This window comes from Salvelinus sp. IW2-2015, linkage group LG33, assembly GCF_002910315.2.
Source record: "Salvelinus sp. IW2-2015 linkage group LG33, ASM291031v2, whole genome shotgun sequence".
NCBI lineage: Eukaryota > Metazoa > Chordata > Actinopteri > Salmoniformes > Salmonidae > Salvelinus > Salvelinus sp. IW2-2015.
Window position 1 is genome coordinate 20,531,903 of NC_036872.1, and position 21,837 is coordinate 20,553,739.

At 41.1% G+C, this 21,837-nt stretch overlaps 3 protein-coding genes across 7 annotated transcripts in view; 2 read left to right on the forward strand and 1 right to left on the reverse strand.

The window, feature by feature from the left end:
• Nucleotides 1-21,837, forward strand: part of LOC111957646 (ankyrin-1-like) — a 312,240-nt gene that overhangs the window by 86,290 nt on the left and 204,113 nt on the right. The gene's annotated exons all lie outside the window — the stretch shown is intronic.
• On the reverse strand, nt 2,192-14,616 carry tcn2 (transcobalamin II). Of its 2 annotated transcripts, none has more exons than XM_070437053.1 (10): nt 14,521-14,616; nt 14,193-14,260; nt 6,047-6,239; nt 5,626-5,795; nt 5,326-5,478; nt 4,992-5,161; nt 3,443-3,621; nt 3,161-3,337; nt 2,827-2,945; nt 2,192-2,638 (listed from the first exon to the last, which is right to left on the reverse strand). In XM_070437053.1, exons 2-10 carry the CDS (start codon nt 14,248-14,250, stop codon nt 2,577-2,579), a joined length of 1,281 nt encoding a protein of 426 aa, XP_070293154.1. In that variant the 5' UTR covers nt 14,251-14,260; nt 14,521-14,616; the 3' UTR covers nt 2,192-2,576. The 2 variants fall into 2 exon arrangements, with proteins under 2 accessions (XP_070293154.1, XP_023834325.1); XM_023978557.2 differs by having other exon boundaries at nt 3,161-3,341; nt 3,447-3,621; nt 14,521-14,614.
• On the forward strand, nt 14,728-19,077 carry LOC111957657 (coiled-coil domain-containing protein 117). Of its 2 annotated transcripts, none has more exons than XM_023978568.3 (6): nt 14,728-14,817; nt 15,602-15,750; nt 15,879-15,929; nt 16,044-16,319; nt 16,518-16,664; nt 17,804-19,077. In XM_023978568.3, the coding sequence occupies exons 2-6, from the start codon at nt 15,620-15,622 to the stop codon at nt 18,036-18,038; spliced, it is 840 nt and encodes a 279-aa protein (XP_023834336.1). In that variant the 5' UTR covers nt 14,728-14,817; nt 15,602-15,619; the 3' UTR covers nt 18,039-19,077. The 2 variants fall into 2 exon arrangements, with proteins under 2 accessions (XP_023834336.1, XP_070293156.1); XM_070437055.1 differs by lacking the exon at nt 14,728-14,817 and adding an exon at nt 14,879-15,027.

Consider the following 21,837-nt stretch of genomic DNA (forward strand, 5'->3'; position numbering starts at 1 on the left):
AGGTGTACCCATATCACTTGGCCAGACATTTGGCCCKGCAGTGGRCCACCTCCTCCAAGTGTCTAAGGGGGACAGAGAAGCACAGATGGAGCTTCAGCGCCTCATTCCAAGGCCTATAATGCATCACCCAGCAAACCATTACTCCCATCCCAAGGCCCCAACTGGGATGTCAAGAAACGAGGCTCCGACTATCGCTGCACCTGCTCAGGAGTAGAGGAACAGAGAGTCTCAGCTGATCAGCTCTAGCACAACACCATTTCCTTGAGCACCACCTTTCCAGCAGGAAAAGGTCAATGGCCAACAAATGGGTGTTTTGTCAATGACCCCACACTTCAGGTGTGTCTTGAATACAACAGCTCGCAACCCTGCTAAAAAGTAAACTGTGGGTTCAATTTAATCTATTTTCTGTTGCCAAAAAAGTGCGGAGGCCTCCGTCCGATCCTGGACCTAAGATGCCTGAGTTGTCATCTCCCTTCAAAACGCTGACATTCAAAACAATCATTCAGTCAGTACAAACAGGCAATTGGTTCACCACAGGGGACCTGAAAGATGCATACTTTCATATCTCCATGCATACTTTCATATCTCCATTCTACCAGCACACAGAAAATACCTGATATTCACCTTCAAAAAACATGTTTTAAAGTTTCGAGTGCATAAGCACAGCTAGCCCCCCTTCAGGCCAGGGTCCTGAACTACATAGACGATGTGCAGGGTCACAAAGCCAAGCTTTGGCACACACATCCATGGCGTAATTTGGGAGTTGGGACTAACAATGGACTTGGAAAAGAGTTCTCTGGTCCCCACTCAGTGTGTGCACTTCCTGGGTTTGACACTGGACACTCAAATCATGTGAGTAACACTGTCAAGAAAAACTGGTATTTTTTTACAAATTGTCTTTCAACATTCAAACTGAGAAAACAGGTGACATCGCAAGAYAGTCAGAGGCTCCTAGGCCTCCTAGCTGCTGCAGTCGATGCTGTACCYTTGGGCTTGCTCCACATGTACCAGCGCTGTATTGACCACAACAGACACAATCTATGTCCCAGGAGGGACAAACACAAAAAGCAGACKATTTCAATGAGTTGCTGGAGAGCAATACAATGGTGGCGCCTAGCACTTCTCCCAGTACAGTTCTCCTAGGCGCAGTTCACAACCCGGGTGACTTTGACCACAGACGCCTCCCTAGAGAGATGGGGAGCAGTCTTGAACCAGTAAGGGGTCCATGGTGTTTGATCAGCACCATGGACAACAGCTCACATCAACGTAAAGGCAATTCACGTTGCACTCTGGCACTTCCTCCCAGTACTGAGTGGACAACGTACTGATGCGGACAGACAACACAACCGTGGTTGCACACYTCAACCACCAGGGTGGACTGAGGTTAATGGCACTGCACCAGGTAGCAAGGGAGCTACTACTTTCGACAAAACAGACACCGTACATCCCTCAGAGCAATAGACCAGCCGGGGGTGGAGAATCATGCAGCAGACCTCTCCAGAGGAGGCCCTTTTACTTCAGACTGGATGTTTTGGGTCATCACTAGTTACCACAGCCACAAATAGCTAAACCCTGCCTATTTCTACAATTTCAAATCAAAATAATTTGTCACATGCTTTGTAAACAGATGTAGACTAATAGTGAAATGCTTACTTACAGGCCTTTCCCAACAGGGACATTTTTGGGGGGGAACAATACGTGAAGAATAAATACACAATGAGTAATGATACCTTGGTTAACTTCTCTTCTTAAAATCTGATTTGAAACTTCATGCCTAACCTTAAAACCACATTTTTGTTTWAAGGGGAAAAAAATACAATAAAGCCAATTTTTACTTTGTGTCTGTAGTAACTAGTGATGTTTTGGACAGGCAGACCATACTGGTCTTRGGGCAGACCATTCTTATTATACTGCATTTCCACTTGTACAAGTGGTACAAGCTTTTTTGACATAGCTCCTGCCACCTGCTGTTGACACCTAATCCTGGATAAATTACAAGCTATGTGTGAAATTCAGGGGTGATGTGAGGTAATTTGACTTTAATTTCATTCTCACCTCCACTTTATCAGAATTATTTACTAATACAAATGACTGGAGAGTAGGCTTAGCCTATTTCTTTTAGGAAACAATGGCCYCCCCAACCCTCAATACAATACTGATAAAATGAAGAAATAAAGCAGACAAATATAGCCAAAGGTTTATCTTGTTTATTTAAATGAAAAACGTTTAAACCATACATTAACAAAAAATGATTATGAAATGTTAAGTATAAAAAGGCAATTATATTCTCTATAAATGTTAATTCACAATGTGTTTTTAACAATGTGTTTTTAATCCATAGAGGTAAAAGTGAAGAAAGTCATGAGTCTAAAATTAACTATTCATATTCACTGGGGAAATTAATCAAGTCCATAAAAGTTGTTGCAAACCTTTGAGAATCCTAAGATCTCTACAATTTTTTTACTCCAAAATATCCTAGTACATGACACTATAAATCACATTGTGCTGTATTGCTTTCACATCAGATAATTTGACATGACACCTTTTCAATCACTGTGCTTCAAACATCTTGATTCTCAGTAGCTGGTGTTTTCGAGGGTGATCTTTTGAGCCGTCTCAATCTTGAAGTCTTTGATACCTAATGAGAGAAACCAAATCATTGTTTGATCTTTAGTCACAGTAGGAAGGAAATCAATGTTTGGATGAAAGCAATTAAGGCATTCATTGTATTGTTGYGCAATAACTAGTAACGACATAGGAAAGTTGTGTATTTTGCATGTGCATTTGTGTATGTGTTTCCTATGCCATATAACCCTCTGTTCTCACCCTGGCTGAGAGCGTTGCCGTCTGAGGAGAGGCGCCAGTATCTACGGTCGGTCTGTCGAGCCCGTTCCCCATTCACCACYCTCAGGAAGGGTCCCCACAGGCTGGTCTCCTTCTCAAACCTGCAGTGTAGGCAGAGGACGGAGCAAGGAGGAGAGTTCATCATGTTAAACTTGTGATATGACACTAAGCTATTCACCACCACACTGGGAAGTTCTACAACGTTTTCTGAGTTGTAGCAATGTAAATGAGACAAATTAGCTCTCCATAAAGTATCAATTTGGAACTTGATTAACATATCAACCAAAATAACGATAAAAGCGCCCCATTAACTCACGTGAAGCCAATGTTCTTCTTTTGAAGGAGTTCAAGGGCATAAACCAACGAGGTGCCCGTTGGCACGTCAACAGAATAGACATCAAGAGCCCCATGTGATTTGACCACCTCCAACTTGAGGGCTACTTTGGTATTGCTCTGTAACACCATCACTGGCTGTCTGGCTTCCAGGACCAGGCTGTCTGTAGAGGAAAACCCAACAAAGCAGAGGCAGTAAGTAAGAGTGAGGAGGATCACACCTCAAACAGATTGACCACTGTTGGGTTTGATGATAACGCAGCACTTGCCATCCTCATTGCGGCACTGCTTTCCCTTGACTTGCAGATAGGTCTTTTGCTGGAGGGCAGGCAGAATTTGGGACATGGCCATGGGGTTGCGATATGTTCCCTTCCTCACATCTGACCTCATGGCTTCCATTGAGGTAGAACACTCCTGCACCTGGCTGCCCATAGCCAGCAGGGCCTGGGACACACCATGTTATTCCCATGGGAAATGCTTATATTGCTCCAATCAGACATGTAAATGCTGCACAGGTTGATATACAGAGCCTTAGAAAAGTATTCAGACCCCTTGACTTTTTCCAAATTTAGTTACGTTTGTCTTATTCTAAAATTGATTAAATAAAAAATCCTCTGCAATCTACACACAATACCACATAATGACAAAGCAAAAAACAAGTTTAGAAATTTTAGCAAATGAATAATAAAAAAAAACAGTTACCTTATTTACATAAGTATTCAGACCCTTTGCTATGAGACTCGAAATTGAGCTCAGGTGCATTCTGTTTCCATTGATCATCCTTGAGATGTTTCCACAACTTGGAGTCCACCAAGACTCTTCCTAGAGCTGGCCGCCTGACCAAATTGAACAATTGGGGGAGAAGGGCCTTGGTCAGGAACCCGATGGTCACTCTGACAGAGCTCTAGAGTTCCTCTGTGGAGATGGGAGAACCTTCCAGAAGGACAACCATATCTACAGCACTCCACCAATCAGGTCTTTATGGTAGAGTGGCCAGGCGGAAGCCACTCCTCAGTAAAAGGCAGGACAGCCCACTTGGAGTTTGCCAAAAGGCACCTAAAGACTCTCAGACCATGAGAAACAAGATTCTCTGTTCTGATGAAACCAAGATTGAACTTTTTGGCCTGAATGCCAAGCGTCACATCTGGAGGAAACCTGGCACCATCCCTACGGTGAAGCATGGTGGTGGCAGCATCATTCTGTGGGGACGTTTTTCAGTGGCAGGGACTGGGAAACTAGTCAGGATCAAGGCAAAGATGAACAGAGCAAAGTACAGAGAGATCCTTGATGAATCCTAAGCCCACAGCCAAGACAACGAGGAGTGTCTTCAATGCAAGTCTCAATGTCCTTGAGTGGCCTAGCCAGAGCCCGGACTTGAACCTGATCGAACATCTCTGGAGCGACCTGAAAATAGCTGTGCAGCAACGCTCCCCATCCAACCTGACAGAGCTTGAGGATCTGCAGAGAAAATGAATGAAACTCCCCAAATACAGCTATGCCAAGCTTGTAGCATCATACCCTAGAAGACTCGAGGCTGTAGTCGCTGCCAACGGTGCTTCAACAAAGTATTGAGTAAAGGGTCTGAATACTTATGTAAATGTGATCTTTTTTTGTTATTATGAAATTTGCAAAAATGTCTTAACCTGTTTTTGCTTTGTCTTTATGGGGTATTGTCTGTAGATTCATGAGGGGGAAATTATTTAATACATTTTAGAATAAGGCTGTAACGTAACAAAATGTGGAAAAACTCAAGGGGTCTAAATACTTTCCAGAGGCACTGTAGGCCTAGAGGGGGGAAGTGACCCAGTCCTTACCTGCACTGCCAGGCCTGTGCTGAACTCATTTCCCATGTGACCATCAGCCCGCCGGGAGTCCAGTAGCTTCTGCTTGATGACGCCCAGGGCCTTGTCAAGAGCCGCATCCTGCACCCGAGTGTCAGACTCCTTCAGGCACTGTAGGGCCATTCCAGCCATGGCAAACGTGTCTAAAGAAAGACAGAGGGGATGAAGCGAGGGTTTAGCATCATCTCCATGAAATCACCTATAGAGAATCTGATTGGAGGGAGCCAGTGTGAGGAAATACATTTTAACTGTAGGAAAACAGAATCGGAGTGTGGAGATGCTCCTYGATTTCCTTGGTCACACTTACCGATGCAATCGGAGTCTCCGTGTTTGATATGTCCATGGTCTACAGCCCCGACGAGCTTCTTGCTCACGTGAGAGTTGACTCTAACMCCACTCACACACAGTGCCAGCACGCCTAGAGAGTACTGGTAGTAATTTGTCAGAGGACGGTGACTGACTGCAGGAGAGAAAGATGGACACAAAAACATATCAGATAAAATAATTAAATAGTAACAGCGACTGAAAACAAATAAAGTATGATGGCAAATTTTATAGAGCATTAACAAAGATGGTAAGGGTCAGACGAAGGAATGAGGAGGCTTACAGGTGATGTGCTCTTTCTCCAGTGCCATCTGTCTCTTGAGATGAGTCAGCAGGGTCTCGCTCCTCTGGTTGACGGTGAAGGTCAGGGTGTTGAGATCATAGCAGGAGGCCTTCAGGGCCAGAGTGTAAAGYGCCAGGAGACCCACCACTGGCTGGCTATTAGCCAGAGAGCTGAGAGCAGAAGATATAGGGMAAGGGGAAGATACAGGAGAGTTATGATGGGTAAAGATACTTCAATATAATCTCAAAAATATCAATCGTAAATACAGAACAAGAAACTGGATACAAATGCACTGCAGGTAGTTTTGAAGCCATTGACTACATAAAAGGACGTTTGCACAACTAGGTCATTATCAAGCATGAAATGCACAATGCCATCTAGAAATGTGCAATAAAAGGGCTTTATAAATATGACCTTTTACCTCTCAATGTCATTGTGTAAATCTGTTTTGAGTGCATTCAGGTTTTCACTCTCCTTGCCAAGGTTGTGGTGAGTGGACAGACGCAGGGCCAGGTGCACACTCGGATTAGGGGATGTTTCCTGGTCCTCCAGAGAACGCAGCAGCTTCTTATTGAGTGAGAGGAGCAGCTCACTATGTTCCGATCCTATAGGGTCTGGACACATAATATGGGTTAAAGCAACAACAATAGTACATTATAGCAAAAGTACAAGATGAATAACTTCCAATGTTACCAAAGATATGTTCTGTAAGAGATGTGACTAATAAACCTACAGTAAGATTACAAAAGACCAGCTGTGTGCTAACTGAGATCCTCAGACTCTAATCTAGGTCAAAGCATTGCACAACCAGTGTTTCCTGTGCTGTATCAGCAATCATATGAAAAAGCAAAGACATCAGCAACATAATAACCACATGAATTCCCACAAGGAAGCCAATGTGTCCTTAAGCATGACTTCTCCAATCAGTGTTTCAGCAATCATACACAAAGAAAAGCAAAGACATCAGCAACTTAATAACCAAATGAATTTTCACAAGGCAGCCAATTTGTGTCGTTAAGCATGACTTCTCCCAATGTCACCTTGATGTAACTGACTCATACTAGGACAAAGTACAGGCTGCTCATAGTCAGTCTACCCTGGTCACTGTGATCCCAGTGCCAGTGGGTTTTCCCAGGAGCTAACAATAGTATGGTGGTAGACTGATGTACTGGTAAGAATGCCTTAGCAACATGAAATCAATTATGTGCATCAAATTACAGAACTTTTACAGATCAGAGGTGGCACGACACAAGTGAGATTATTTTCATCACAGTAGATTTGTTCAYCAAGAGGGGCTGTGCATTATCTATTCAGACACYTCAAACAATTCATTGCAAAATCATTGAAAAGTCCTGCAGTGGATGAAGTGGATCAACGTTTACCAACTCTTAACCCCGACATTCCGATGCTGTCCCTTGGACAACAGTCAAGTACATTTACAGTCTGTTGCGACCGTTGAATGAAATTCCATTTGAATTTACTTTACTTTGCCAATTGTCCGTGGGGTTGCTTCTTATAATAGGACAAAAGGATATCCAAATAATTCCAAAGGAACATTTAATAAACAGACTTTCCAAACATGGGTCTGCTTCAGGTGCCTGACATAATATAACTTCCACTCTGCTTCACATAATTTTCTACATGTAAAATGAATAGAATTTACACTTTATTTTCTAAAATGTTTAAAAATGGCTAAATATCTAACAGTATACCAGGAGTAATTGCTAACTGTGATTCCTGAAATGCAGAGCCTGTTGGAATCTGAAATTACACTTTTGATCGTGGACTTCAGGAAAAAGCAGAGGGAGCACCCCCTATCCACATCGATGAGACAGTAGTGGAGAAGGTGGAAAGTTAAGTTCCTCAGCGTACACGTCACAGACAAACAAATGGTCCACCCACACAGCATGGTTAAGAAGGTGCAACAGCGTCAATTTGGCTGTCACCTAAAACTTATCCTGTCGGGCTGTATCACCGCCTGGTAAGGGAACTGCATCGCCCTCAATCACAAGCCTCTCCAGAGGGTGGTGCGGTCTGCACAACACATCACCGGGGTAAACTACCTGTCCTCCAGGACACCTACAGCACACGATGTCACAGGAAGGCCAAAAATATAATCAAAGGACAACAACCACCCGAGCCACTGCCTGTTCACCCTGCTATCATCCAGAAGGCGAGGTCAGTACAGGTGCATCAAAGCTGGGCCCGAGAGATTGACAACAGCTTCTATCTCAAGGCCATCAGACTGTTAAATAGCCATCACTAACATTTAGTGGCCGCTGCCAACATACTGACTAAACTCCAGCCACTTTAATAATGGGAATTTGGGAAATTATGTAGAAATGTATCACTAGCCACTTTAAACAATGCCACTTCATTAATGTTTACATACCCTACATTACTCATCTCATATGTATATGTATATACACTGTACTCTATATCATCTACTGCATCTTGCCATCTTTATGTAATACATGTATCACTAGCCACTTTAAACTTTGCCTCTTTATGTTTATATACCCTACATTACTCATCTCATATGTATAGACTGTACTCTATACCATCTACTGCATCTTGCCTATGCCGTTCTGTACCATCACTCATTCATATATCTTTATGTACATATTCTTTATCCCTTTCACTTGTGTGTATAAGGTAGTAGTTGTGGAATTGTTAGGTTAGATTACTTGTTGGTTATTACTGCTTGTCGGAACTAGAAGCACAAGCATTTCGCTACACTCGCATTAACATCTGCTAACCATGTGTATGTGACAAATAAAATTATTTGATTTGCAAAAAGGCAATTTTTAAACAATGGATGAGCTTTTCTTATAATCTAACTCTTGAGAACCATTTAGGGTTCAAATAAAACTTTTGAATGAGTGAAGCTTTTGAGAGAGGTTTAGCGCTTTATATTTTATAAATCTCAACCCACCCAATTCATATCATTATATAGATAGGCATGTTTTATTTTTGTCTGGTTTAGCGTTCCAGATAAAACAAATATATTTTTTGCTCATATGATTTGAAAACGAATCAGGAGTAGGCAGCGCCATAAGTAAGTGAGTAAACAGCGATATGACTAAGGAGTTAAATCAGGGCAATTTTTCCATAAATAGACAGGTATTTACCTCTCCATGGTTGCAGGATCTTGTCTATTTTTTACAAGTTTTCTATTGAAATTCGTTGTGGAAAGCTTATTTTCTATCTTTTGTGATATGAATACCGAGTGTCTACTTCACCATCAGCCCATTTCTATCCTTCTTAATGCGTTTGAGCCAATCAGTTGTGTTGTGACGAGGTAGGGGGTTTACAGAAGATAGCCCTATTTGGTAAAAGACCAAGTCCATATTATGGCAAGAACAGCTCAAATAGGTAAAGAGAAACGACAGTCCTCATTACTTTAAGACATGAAGGTCAGTCAATACGGAACATTTCAAGAACTTTGAAAGTTTCTTCAAGTACAGTCGCAAAAACCATCAAGCGCTATGATGAAACTGGCTCTCATGAGGACCGCCACAGGAATGGAAGACTCAGAGTTACCTCTGCTGCAGGGATAACTTCATTCGAGTTACCAGCCTCAGAAATTGCAGCCCAAATAATGCTTCAGAGTTCAAGTAACAGACACATCTTAACATCAGCTGTTCAGAGGAGACTGTGTGAATCAGGCCTTCATGGTCAAATTGCTGCAACAAAAAAAACACTACTAAAAGGCACACATAAGGACTTGCTTGGGCCAAGAAACATAAGCAATGAACATTAGACCAGTGAAATTTGTCCTTTGGTCTGGAGTCCAAATTTGAGATTTTTGGTTCCAACCGCAGTGTCTTTGTGACACTCAGTGTGGGTGAACGGATGATCTCCACATGTGTATTTCCACCGTAAAGCATGGTGGAGGTGTTATACTGTGGGGGTGCTTTGCTGGTGACACTGCCTGTGATTTATTTAGAATAAGGCACGCCATCTGGTTTGGGCTTAGTGGGACTATCATTTGTTTTTCACAGGACAATGACCCAACACACCTCCAGGCTGTATAACCAAGGAGAGTGATTGAGTGCTGCATCAGATGACCTGGCCTCCACAATCCCCCGACAACCAAATTGAGATGATTTGGACCGCAGAGTGAAGGAAAAGCAGCAACAAGTGCTCAGCACATGTGGGAACTCCTTCAAGACTGTTGGAAAGCATTCCAGGTGAAGCTGGTTGAGAGAATGCCAAGAGTGTGCAAAGCTGTCATCAAGTCAAAAGGTGGCTATTTGAAGAAACTCAAATATATTTGATTTGTTTAACACTTTTGGTTACTACATGATTCCATGTGTTATTTCATAGTTTGTCTTCACTATTATTCTACAATGTAGAAAATAGTAAAAAATAAAGAAAAACACTTGTATGAGTAGGTGTTCTAAAAAGTTTAACCAGTAGTGTGTGTATATAAATATAAATAAATAGTGTGGCCGATGCCACCTCTCAATCTCTGATTCTCCGCTGGGCGCAATATTAAGTGCGCCTAGAGGCTATTTAGTGTGCTTTAAATCAAATGATCCATAGCCTACGAAGTGCATACTCAGAAGCACAGAGCAAAGTTATATTTCTAAGAGAGCTGCTGGTATGGTGTAAATGAAACTGGGCTGCATTACACTGAGCCCTGCCCTGCTCTGCTCTGCTCTGCTTTTGCTGATCAAAAACTTTGAGTGCTGCTTAATCATTGGCTGTGCTGGGTAGGGCTACAGTGGCAGTTCAGGAGGAGAGTCAAAGGTTTCTTCTGTAAATCATTTTTTTATTAGGCCTAGTCCAAACATTGCACTTTTGCGCGCGGACTAGCCATAGCTTATGTTCTGTTTAGTTTGAGAAGGAAAGCGCAAAGATGAGGAAGACCGGAGMTCAACATTGATAGCTTGCTACTATTATACTGAACAAAAWTATAAAACACCACAAGCAATAATTTCAATGATTTTACTGAGTTACAGTTCATATAAGGAAATCAGTCAATTGAAATAAATTCAATAGGGCCTAATCTATGGATTTCACATGACTGAGCAGGGGCCCAGCCATGGATGGGCCTGGGAGGGCTTATGCCCACCCACTAGGGAGTCAGGCCCACCCACTGGGGAGCCAGGCCCAGCCAATCATATATTTCCCCGCACAAAAGGGCTTTATTACAGACAAATACTCCTCAGTTTCATCAGCTGTCCGGGTGGCTGGTCTCAGACAACCCCGCATGTGAAGAAGCTGTATGTGGAGGTCCTGGGCTGGCGTGGTTATGCTGGCGTGGTCTGCAGTTGTAGGGCCATTTGAARGTACTGCCAAATTCTCTAAAATGACGTTGGAGGTGGCTTATCGTAGATAAATTAACATTAAATTATCTGGCAACAGCTCTGGTGGACATTCCTGCAGTCAACAAGCCAATTGCACACTCCCTCAACTTCAGACATCTGTGACATTGTGTTGTGTGACAAAACTGCACATTTTAGAGTGGCCTTTTATTGTACCGGCACAAGGTGCACCTGTGTAARGATCATGCTGTTTAATCAGTTTATTTATATGCCACACCTGTCAGATGGATGGATTATCTTGGCAAAGGAGAAATGCTCACTAACAGGGARGTAAACACATTTGTGCACAACATTTGAGAGAAATAAGCATAAGCTTCTTTTTGTGCATATGGAAAATGTCTGGGATCTTTTATTGCAGCTCATGAAACATGAGACCAACACTTTACATTTATATTTTTGTTCAGTATATTATTGATTTTATTAAAGTCAATGTTTCTTGCCCATAATATATTTATCAGAGTTAATGATTCGAGTAACTTAAACTGTGGTCCTGAAACTTCAAGCAGCACCAGRGGCACAATCAATCAGAAATGGATTGCTCATGGTACTGAAAGTAGGCAAATTTGGGTAGGCATAATTAATTTAAAACTGTCTTCATTTWAATTAGGCTTTACTAACAACAAGAGYGCTTTGTGTTGGAGCTTATTTCTTCCTATTTAAGAAATAAGAGGTAGGCCTACCTGTTTGACAGATGTATTAGGCTATAGGCAGCTATATCCATAGATTTGTGGGTCAATTCCCTCAACCACCACGCACTCTTTATAGCCTACCTCGTGTCAGTGAAGGGCTTTTAAGTTAAAACCAAGACTCGAATTGAGGGGGCATGAGAGGGTATGCCATCCGCCTACCCTTTTACTATTTTTCTTTTTAAAGCACAGGCCTACRCCTTGTTAGCTTAAGATGTTGAATAAGATAATTTTATTCCAATTATATAAAGTGATCTATAAAAACGCTTTGGTCTGCGATGCTTTATACTAAAAAAAAGTTGTAAAATACCCGGGAAAGACATGACTCCGATYGGTTGGGTTAAGCCACAAAAGAAGAGTAGCCAGCAGTTAAAGCTTACATTTTTCTGCGTCCGTAGGCCTACTCTTTCTGGGGTGGTAAGGTAGACGCAACTTTTGAAAGAACCATGCTCAGATTCCTAATGACGTCTCAGATTTAATTATTTGCGAACAGGGACAGTTTTATTGCAAACACYCACTGATTTGGCATTGGAGAAATATAACATGAACACATAGGCCTCTCTCTGTCCATTCTTAGCCTGTAATTCCGGTCAATTGTATGGTATTAAAATATTCCGCTAATATATACAATTACGTAGAATTGCGTGAAATGTTTATAAAATATTTTTTTCTCGGACCTGTAAATACGATAGATTCATGCAATGCTTTTACTATAAAGGAGATATTTTCACCCCTACCTCTTGTCCAAGGCGGTCTGCGAACCCACAAKTATCTGGCTATCAAAATTCCTGCTTTACCATGTAATGCTTACAGGACGAAGAACAGTTTCTAAAACTGCATATCAAAGGATTTTGTCCGTCCAAGTGAGGGTAAACGGTAGGCATGTTCTCATTATTATTATTTTGGGTATAGGGGAAGATCACTTGTTTTTTTACCCCCAAAGCATTTAGAAACGGTTTAGGTCAAATATATTTAGCTGAAGGGAGGGCCATCATTTTCATTTCAGAGGTTCGATTTTCRCCATGTAACCCTCATTATAAATAAWGTTTACTCCCTAACATATACTAAATAGTGTATCAGATGTATGTACAGAATAATACGAAATGCTTTGAGTCCACGTTGCAACGGAATATAGCTCAGACTACATCGATTCAATACTTTTTTTTAAAAACAAGTACATCAAACACCCACCTACCTGTTTGTCCTCTGTAATTGCGTGCCTTTGTTTGCTGAAATKCATACTTTTRCCCCAAATAAATGTTACTGAAATACCACCACCGACTGTTTCCTTGTTGAGATTTAACTGGCATATGCCAAAAAATATAAACATATTTTGTATTCACGCTGCCCTTGAATGAGGACTCAACTATTTTGCCAGTTCACCTTACCCATTTTGTGAAATGAGTCCTCTTGCATTCACATTGTTATGTTTAGAAAATAACCAATATCTGTTTCCAACAATCACTCAATGCACAAAGTGCAGGAKAAGCTATTCAATCAAAATGTGTTATGGACAGCTAGATACACCTACTTACATTTTGGAAGCTAATAGATTACAATTATTTTGTCTCCATATTTTAATTAAATGCAATCAGAAGATAGCAATAACATGTACATGTTTATACTYACAGAATAAATAGCAATACAATAACTGCAGAATAAATAATGCTGTAATTGAAAATTGTACATCCAAGGTAGGCTACTGCCCCTTTAAAGCTAGAACTTATTTTGTACCCAATGTTGTGATTCTGTCCAAATGTTGTCTTCACACACTATTCAAACCCCATAATCAATTAACAGTTTATGAAGCGGTCTATAGATCACATATTGCAAACAAAAAGTATGAACTAAACTCCACATTTAGGCATTTCTGTGAGTCCTTGACAATCGCTAATCAATATGCAAAAAACAGCACACATTTCTTCCCGTGAACCTGCAGCATATTCTCTCTTGTGGCACTAACGTGGGGATTTATGGCAAGAGAAACGGTAAGCAGTAGTCTAGTGTGTGGTGCGTGAAATGACAAACGAACCTGCGGTGCGTTGCGTTCACATTGTCCTAAAAAACGGAACCTGACCGAGGAATTCAAGCGAACCGAACTCAGCCCACCTTTCGAGATGGTCTCAGGTCGGTTCGCTTAAGTGGCTCTTTTGGGGTGTCAGTTCCTTTGGAGTGTTTGCACTGCACACAATTAATTGTCTGAAAGGGACCAAGTGTGAACACCATTAGAGCAACAATCGGTGTTTGTATTTGATTAACGTTTTATGAAAAGTATGTATTTCAACAAACAAAGGCATGCAACTACAGAGGACAAACATAGGTGGGCTTTTCATAAGTTATTTCTTTATATTGACCTTGAAAAAATCGATGTAATCTGAGCTACCACAAAGCCTGCATCGGCTCCACTCCGTTGGTGAAGTTCATCAGAAACTTCCTTCACCGTGGAGTGGAGTTTAGTCCGCTAGCCAAGACAGAGACTGCCACGGAAAAGCAAATGTTCACCAATCAGGTGTTGTAATATTGTGTTTCTGGGATAAATCATAGTTACCACAGGGTTTGCTTGCTACCAGTGCCAGCAGTCCACTCACAATGTACAGGGCATACATTTTGACCAACCTTAGAGAGGTAAAAAAAAAAAAAAAAAGATCAATAGATGTTCATGTACAGTAGCCAACTAGCTATAGTGAAAATAAGTGTCCAACCTAACGTTAGCTGAGTAAACTCAACCCCGTCCATAAATCTCTATGAACAGAGTTAAGTTTACTCGGCTGTCCATCCCTACCCTATTGTTGTTGATAGACAATATATTAACTAATCCTAAAATTACATTTCACACATTATTCATCTTCTTAATGATCAAAATCTATGTCACTTACCTGTAGAGCGACCTTGTCGTGAAGACAAGAGGAGAGACCGCTTTTAATAACTTGATTTTATGTCGACATCGCTCTCATGATCGTGTCAAGTGACCTGTTGTCTCAGAAGCGCATGCTCAATTTTTTCTAGAACCTCAACGACTTTTTTGCTCCATTAGATTCTTCATCAGCAGTTGCGCATTGTATTTGTGGTTCTTAGCACSTCACTTCACTGCATTCATTCAATTTATTCTCAGAAAAGCTGAAAATGTGACAGCGAAAATAAAGAGGTAGATAAACGCAGTTAAAGTTATACAGGTATGTTTGTTAGCTAAATACGTTCATGCGTTCGAAGTTCAAGCGTTCGAACTGCAACATGGGTTCACAAGCAACAACAATAACAGGCAGGGGGCGGGTACGCTTATTGCTAACTGGCTAGCTACCTAGCTACCTAAGTTAGTTAGTTAGCTTGTTATCCATACATATATACATACATAGCCAAAGACGAATATATTGCAGAAGAGCAAGGCAAGCCATTATTTACTGATTATGAAGGGCTACCGTTATGTAATGTTAAAGACTGCATTTATTCCTGTCAAATTAAGTTTGCTAGGCAGCTAGCCAGCTGAATCCGCTAGCTTGCTAACGTTGGTAGTAATTTTAGCAAGCTTGCTAACTAGCTACCAAATATTATACAGAACTAACCCTGTGGCTGTCTACGTTATGTAAACTAGTTAAATGTCAGGACCTAATAACTTTATAACTTTACCATAACGCTAGACTAGAAGAGTGACAATTTACAAGATTCTGCGTTAGTAGCTAGCTGAGTCGACATTAGGTACAGTAACTAACAGTAATATTTGTTATGATGGATTGGTGACCAAAACAACAGCTATGCCTGTTGTACCAAAACATCTTACTTAGCTATATCCAACTGTTCATTACTGACAGCTACACACGTGCCTGTAAAATTGTTCATTTTTATAATAATCTATTTCTGTTTTCTAAGTTGGCCTTCGAGAACTCAATTTATCGTCCTTGTTTATGTCTGCTCATCTACCATCGAGGCTTTTGTTTAACCCTTCCACCTCAAATAAACCAGGAGCATCATCCCTGCCCCATGAGCAGCGAGCTGGGCTTTCTGCCTGCCATGTACTCATTCCCTGGCTTAATCAATGTCCCTGAAATGGGGATCAATATTGGCCCTGCAAATACCRGTCAACACCTGCCGGGAGTGTCGCCCCCAAGCACGTGAGTAGAGTCTAGTGATGGGAGCGCTGCACAATACACACAGATGTAACAACCATGTGCTTTGCAGGAGATTTYCAAGACTCAGACTTGCTAGCATGTTGCCATTACATTTATTGTTATTTRTTCAGGAGTTGGGAGAGAAGATGCCTGAGAAAGCACAGGAGGAGAACAGATGACGAGTGAGTTAAGAATAGGAAAAATCWATAAAATGAACAGCAGTGTTTATTCTGCTGCGCATGTTAGTTTCAAAGGACAAATTATTTACTCCAAATCAATATGTGTTTGTTCTCCAGAGGATGCAGTGCCAAAAAGAGGAGGCTGATGGGAGATGCAGGATGTGATCCTTTGGATGACCTCAGCCATAATGTGTGTCAGATCTGGCCACCAGGCAACAACGGCCRCCCTCTACCTGAATCAGCCAGCCAAGCACCTCCACAGCACTGCCTGGGGACTCAGAARCTGGGGCTGCCCATATCCGGGTCTCCCTCCCGTCTGGTCTGTCCAGAAGCAGAAGGCTCCTGCATCGAGGTYGAGTCTGCTCATAGAAGACTGCAGGAGATTGAGGAAAGGTTAGCTATGAGAACCTTATGAGGGCAATGTGGGAGATTCCAGTTCTGTTAATGTCCATAACTCATCATAATTGCAATGTGCATTGTTACTGACTATAACTTGTATTAGCATTACCACCATTTGTTTTGTCTTCACCGTGCACTACACACTCTGCATACACACTCTGTCATACAGTGAAGTTAATCTATTTTTGTCAGGATCAGTCTGGAGGATGATGATGATGATGATGACCTGGATGTGGAGCCTGCACCCAGGCGGCCAGTGCTGGTGATGTCTGACAGTCTGAGGGAGGGGCTTCAGCGTGGCATCAGTGACATTCTCCCCCACACTGTGGCCCAGTCTGTGTAAGTACTCCTCTCCTTCTCATCCCCCACCTCAGAGGAACATTTAACTCAAGTACCTACCTACCTGCAAGGTTTGATGGTAATACATACTCACCTTAAGGAGGGGGGTTATGATTTTCTATAGGCTATTACAACATTTAAATATGCAATTTAGTGTTAAGTGTTTGAAAAAGTTAAGTGTTAAGTGTTTGAAAAAGTCCTCAAGTCCTTTTAATTTGACTTGCCAWTGTCTGTATGAACCCTGTATAGGRTACTTGCTCAGCCTGTAAATTAAAGATAAAATCACCAGCTATTGAAATTATGCACGTATCATTCGCTTTCCTGTCTGATCTTGACTGGGACAGTATTTTTCTCATCCATGCCAGTAGCTTTCAGTTGGCGCTGGCAAATCATAATTATTTGCATCAATCCAGTGGCCTTTTGCTTTGAAAACTCCATCACAAGTATGCTATAGAAACACCACTAGCAAACACAACTGTCTGGCTGGTGTGAACCTGAATTTAAGGGTAACTACACAAAAACATCTAAATGTCTGAAGTTTTTCCTAGACCTAAAAAAATTGTCCCCAGATGTGGTTTAAGCATGGTTGTGGACTTAGAACATCCCATTTTGTTGTTTTTCTATTTAAAAAAAAATGAAATCACAGTCCTTCTTCCCACTTTCTTTTTTTTGTTGCTATGGTATCGTTTTGGTATCAAGTATCGTTTTTTCAAATTCTGCTCTCGAGGATTTTGCAGAAAAGAACACGTGGTACTTTAAAATCTGCAGTAAATATATTGATCACATTGTTACAATAATCTCTTTTCTTTGCTGTTACAGTAAATCTATCCAAATCAATGTAAGCACTCAAGGGTATGGTCATTTAAAAGATGGCTAGTCATTATTAGCCTGGTTCTGTATGGAATGCAGGCACATAATAATTCTAAAAACAATTATTGTGTGAACAAATCATGTGCTGGTACCACCAACTGAAAAAGTTGGTAGCATCAGTGCCAACAGTGGGAAAAGTTAGTGTAGAACCTTGACCCGTCTGTCATGGTAGCCAGTAGTGAATAAACATTAGAATTTAGGGAGGTGTCCACTATTTGTTTCTCTTTTTCAGTCCCGTTGTCTCACCTGTTTCTCTCCTGTTCCCGTAGGAGCCAATCCTGTATGGAGCTGGTAGTATGGCGCCTCCCAGAGAATGCGCTGGCTCGAAAGCTGAAAGACTCCCTGCAGAGGAAGCTGCAGACTACCAGCAGGCAACCCCCGACCCCCAGTGCCCCTACCCCTCAGACTCCCCTCACAAACCCCCCCGGGGAGACGTACTCCCCTCTGTACTGCAGCCCAGTGGCCGGGGCCCACAGCTCTGGAGAGGAGGACATGGAGCTGTAGGGCTTTTGAGACCCAGCATCAGGAATGCCCAGAGTAGCTACAGGTCTCAGCCTTGGTTCACTTGGTTYGACCCTCAGAGAAGCCATGGAGAGYCAGAAAAAACTGCATAGACAGATCCAAAAGCTTCACAGTGACATGAACGTCTGCTTTGGATCAAGACCAGGCTGTTGGGCAGCATGGCACATGTATACCACTTGGCCAAAAGAGGGCAAGTACCCACTTTCTTTGTGCTACAGTTAGATAATACTGGATTTAAAGAGCAACTGCCTCTAAAAAACAACTTCTCATTTAGAAAACAGCCCTGTGTGTCATCAATATGAGTCAAACATTTATTATACAGTCAAAATTGACTACAAAGTGTAAATAAACTGAGTCTCGTCCAAAATAGACTTGTGGTCGTGACTGCATCATAACGTAAATGAATGTTGGGTTTGTTGTCGTTTTTTCTACTTACCCAGAGTGGGAATAACTCATGGATACCATTTTTATGTCTGRGTGCAGTTTGGAGATGATGGAAGTTAGCATGTCATTATCTTTTTTGCTGGAAGTCTCCAGGTCAGAGTATGTGAGCGGAGCTTGAGTGGAGTGAGGAGCTGAGCGTGCCCATTTGACTGGAGCATGAAGCGAGATTCCCAAAGGCTGGAGCGTCAGCCTTCTCGCTCCAATAGCGCTCACTTCACGAGCTCAGGACATGCCTGGCCCAGCATGCATTTGTAGGCTACTTGTGTGCTGCTATATATCCTTGCTTTAGCTACTGTCATGGAGTTCACTAAATAATTTCATAAAGAAACTGATAAAACACACAGGTGCAAAATCAAGGTGACTTACAAAGATGAGGAGCAGGAAAGGGAGTGCAGTGATGTAGTGTCCTCAACTAAAGAATCATTGTGGAATCTGAAAAGACACGTATCCCAAAAGCATGATGGTGTACTTACTATGTGCACATGCTTACAGAAAGGAACGAGGTGGGTAGCTGGAAAAGTGTGTCATTGTAGAAAAGTATTTATAAACAAAAAATCAGATCTCTTAAGTTTTGTAATTTTTTTTCTATTGTCTATACAATATGCCATCATTGATTTTGGCCCAATAGGCCTGGCATATTCCCGCTTTCAAGGAGCTTTCTGTTTTGACTGGGTTATTTTGCCTGAACCTTTAGGCCTACCTATATATATAAAAAAATGTAATACAAATAAATACATCTCTGCCCAGCCTGTCAAGAGTGGCCAAAAGGGTGTTTAGCATCCCAGTGGCTCTGCAACCGCGGAGAGGATATTCTCTGCTGCTGGCCTGCTCTCCAGGCACCATCGCATGAGCCTGAAGCCACAGACTGGCCAATCTCGTGTTTCTAAAAATGAATTCAAAGGCACTGAGTCTAATAAGGCATTTTTCATTTAATTTGTATTTCATTCTAAGTAAGTCACAGCCTATATGCACAATTTATAGCCTATAATGATTTAATACAACGAAATGTTGTTTAAATGCTGAGCGCTTTATGTCCCTACCAGCCTAGTGTTGCACTCYCAAATGCTTCACAATGTATTTCTTTGTAGGCTATAGCCTTGAAATAATAAAAATAATATAGGAGTGCCAGAGCGACTGCTCTCCTCAGCTCACATATTCTGCTCCAGGTAGAACAGTAGCCAGCTCCTCACAACAGCAGGGAAATAGACCTTCTAACTACTCTGAAGTTGGGTGTTGTTGGTCATTTTCAGTGTCTTCAGAAATTATTCACACCCCTTGACTTTTTCCACATTTTATTGTGATATAGCCTGAATTTAAAATMTATTAAATTGAGATTTTGTATCACTGGCCTACACATAATACCCTATCATGTCAAAGTGGAATTATATATATATTTTTAACTTTTACAAATTAATACAAAAATTAAAAGCCGAGTCAATAAGTATTCAACCGCTTGGTTATGGCAAGCCTAAATAAGTTCAAGAGTAAAATGTCACATAATAAGTTGCATGGACTCTATGTGTAATCATAGTGTTTACATCATTTTTTAATGACTACGTAATTTCTGTACCCCACTCATAGAATTATCTGTAAGGTCCCTCAGTCGAGCAGTGAATTTCAAACAAAGATTCTAATGAAGGGCACCTATTGGTAGATTGGTAAAAACATAAAAAAGCAGACATTGAATATCCCTTTYAGCATGGTGAAGTTATTCATTACACTTTGGATGGTGTATCAATACACCGTCACCAAAAAGATACAGTGGTCCTTCCTWACTCAGGTTCCGGATAGGAAGGAAACCGCTCAGGGATTTCACCGTGAGGCCAATGGTGATTTTAAAACAGTTTAATGGCTGTGATAGGAGAAAGCTGAGGATGGATCAACAGCATTGTAGTTACTCCACAATACTAACCTAAATGACAGATTCCAAAATGTGTATCCTGTTTGCAATAAAGCACTAAAGTAAAACTGCAACAACAAAAAATGTGGCAAAGAAATGAACATTATATCCTGAATACAACGTGTTATGTTTGGGGCAAATCCTCTTTAGGTTGTTCCTCTTACCACTCTTTTCAAGCATGGTGGTGGCTGCATCATGTTATGGGTATGCTTGTCATCGGCAAGGACTAGGGATTTTTTTAGGATTAAAGAAACAGAATYGAGCTAAGCACAGGCAAAATTCTAGAGGAAAGCTTGGTTCAGTCTGCTTTCTAACAGACAATGGGAGACAAATTCACCTTTCAGCAGGATAATAACCTAAAAAACACAAGGCCAAATATACACGAGTTGCTTACCAAGACGACCTTGAATATTCCTGAGTGGCCTAGTTACAGTTTGGACTTAAATCAGTTTGAAGAATTTAAAAAAGAATAATGTGCAAATATTGTACATATTCAGATGTTAAGTCTCTTAGAGACTTAACCAGAAAAACAGCTGTAATTGTTGCCAAAGGATATTTTAATGTATTGACTCAGGGGTGTGAAGACTTATGTAAATGAGATATTTCTGTATTTAATTTTCAATCAATTTGCAAACATTTTGAAAAACATGTTTTCACTTTGTCATTATGGGGTATTGTGTATAGATGGGTGAGGAACACAAATCAATGTAATCCAATTTAAATTCCTGCTGTAACACAACAAAATGTGGAATGTCAAGAGTTATGAATTCTTTCTGAAGGCACTGTATAGTCTTACAAAGCTATACATGGAAATCAATATTTTATAAATGAGTTATATTTACTGATAATTTGAAACGATATTCTATCCATTTCCTCATTCTGTCCCGTTGTCGCACAAAGATGTATAGAGATAACGTTGTATCTGTCCCATTATGTCGTCTTAGTGTACGGGCAGCGCCATTGAGACAGATACAACGTTGTGATCTCTWTGCGACAACGGAACAGAATGAGGAAGTGAATCTCGTTTCTTATGATTATCAGTCAAATTAATAAAATCATAAAAATATTGATTAAATGTTGTAAAGRTATAAATTACCAAACACCCAGCTTTGGAGTAGCTAGGTCTATTTCCCTGCTTTTGAGAGGAGCTGGCTACTGTACCTGCAGACTTACAGCAATTGTGCTAAGCTAACGATATGCTAACTATAATGAACTCCAAACTGCATGCAGAGACTTAAAAATGGTATCCATGAGTTCATCTGACTCTGGGTAACTAGAAYAATTACCTACTATGATCCAGGAAAATATGTAACTTGAAAAATTATAGCAAGGACCACAAAGCCACAGTAATTTTATGAAGGCACCTTTTAAAGGGATCGTTTGTGATTTTGGCAATGAAGATCTTTATCTACTTCAGATGATATCATAAGGTGAATG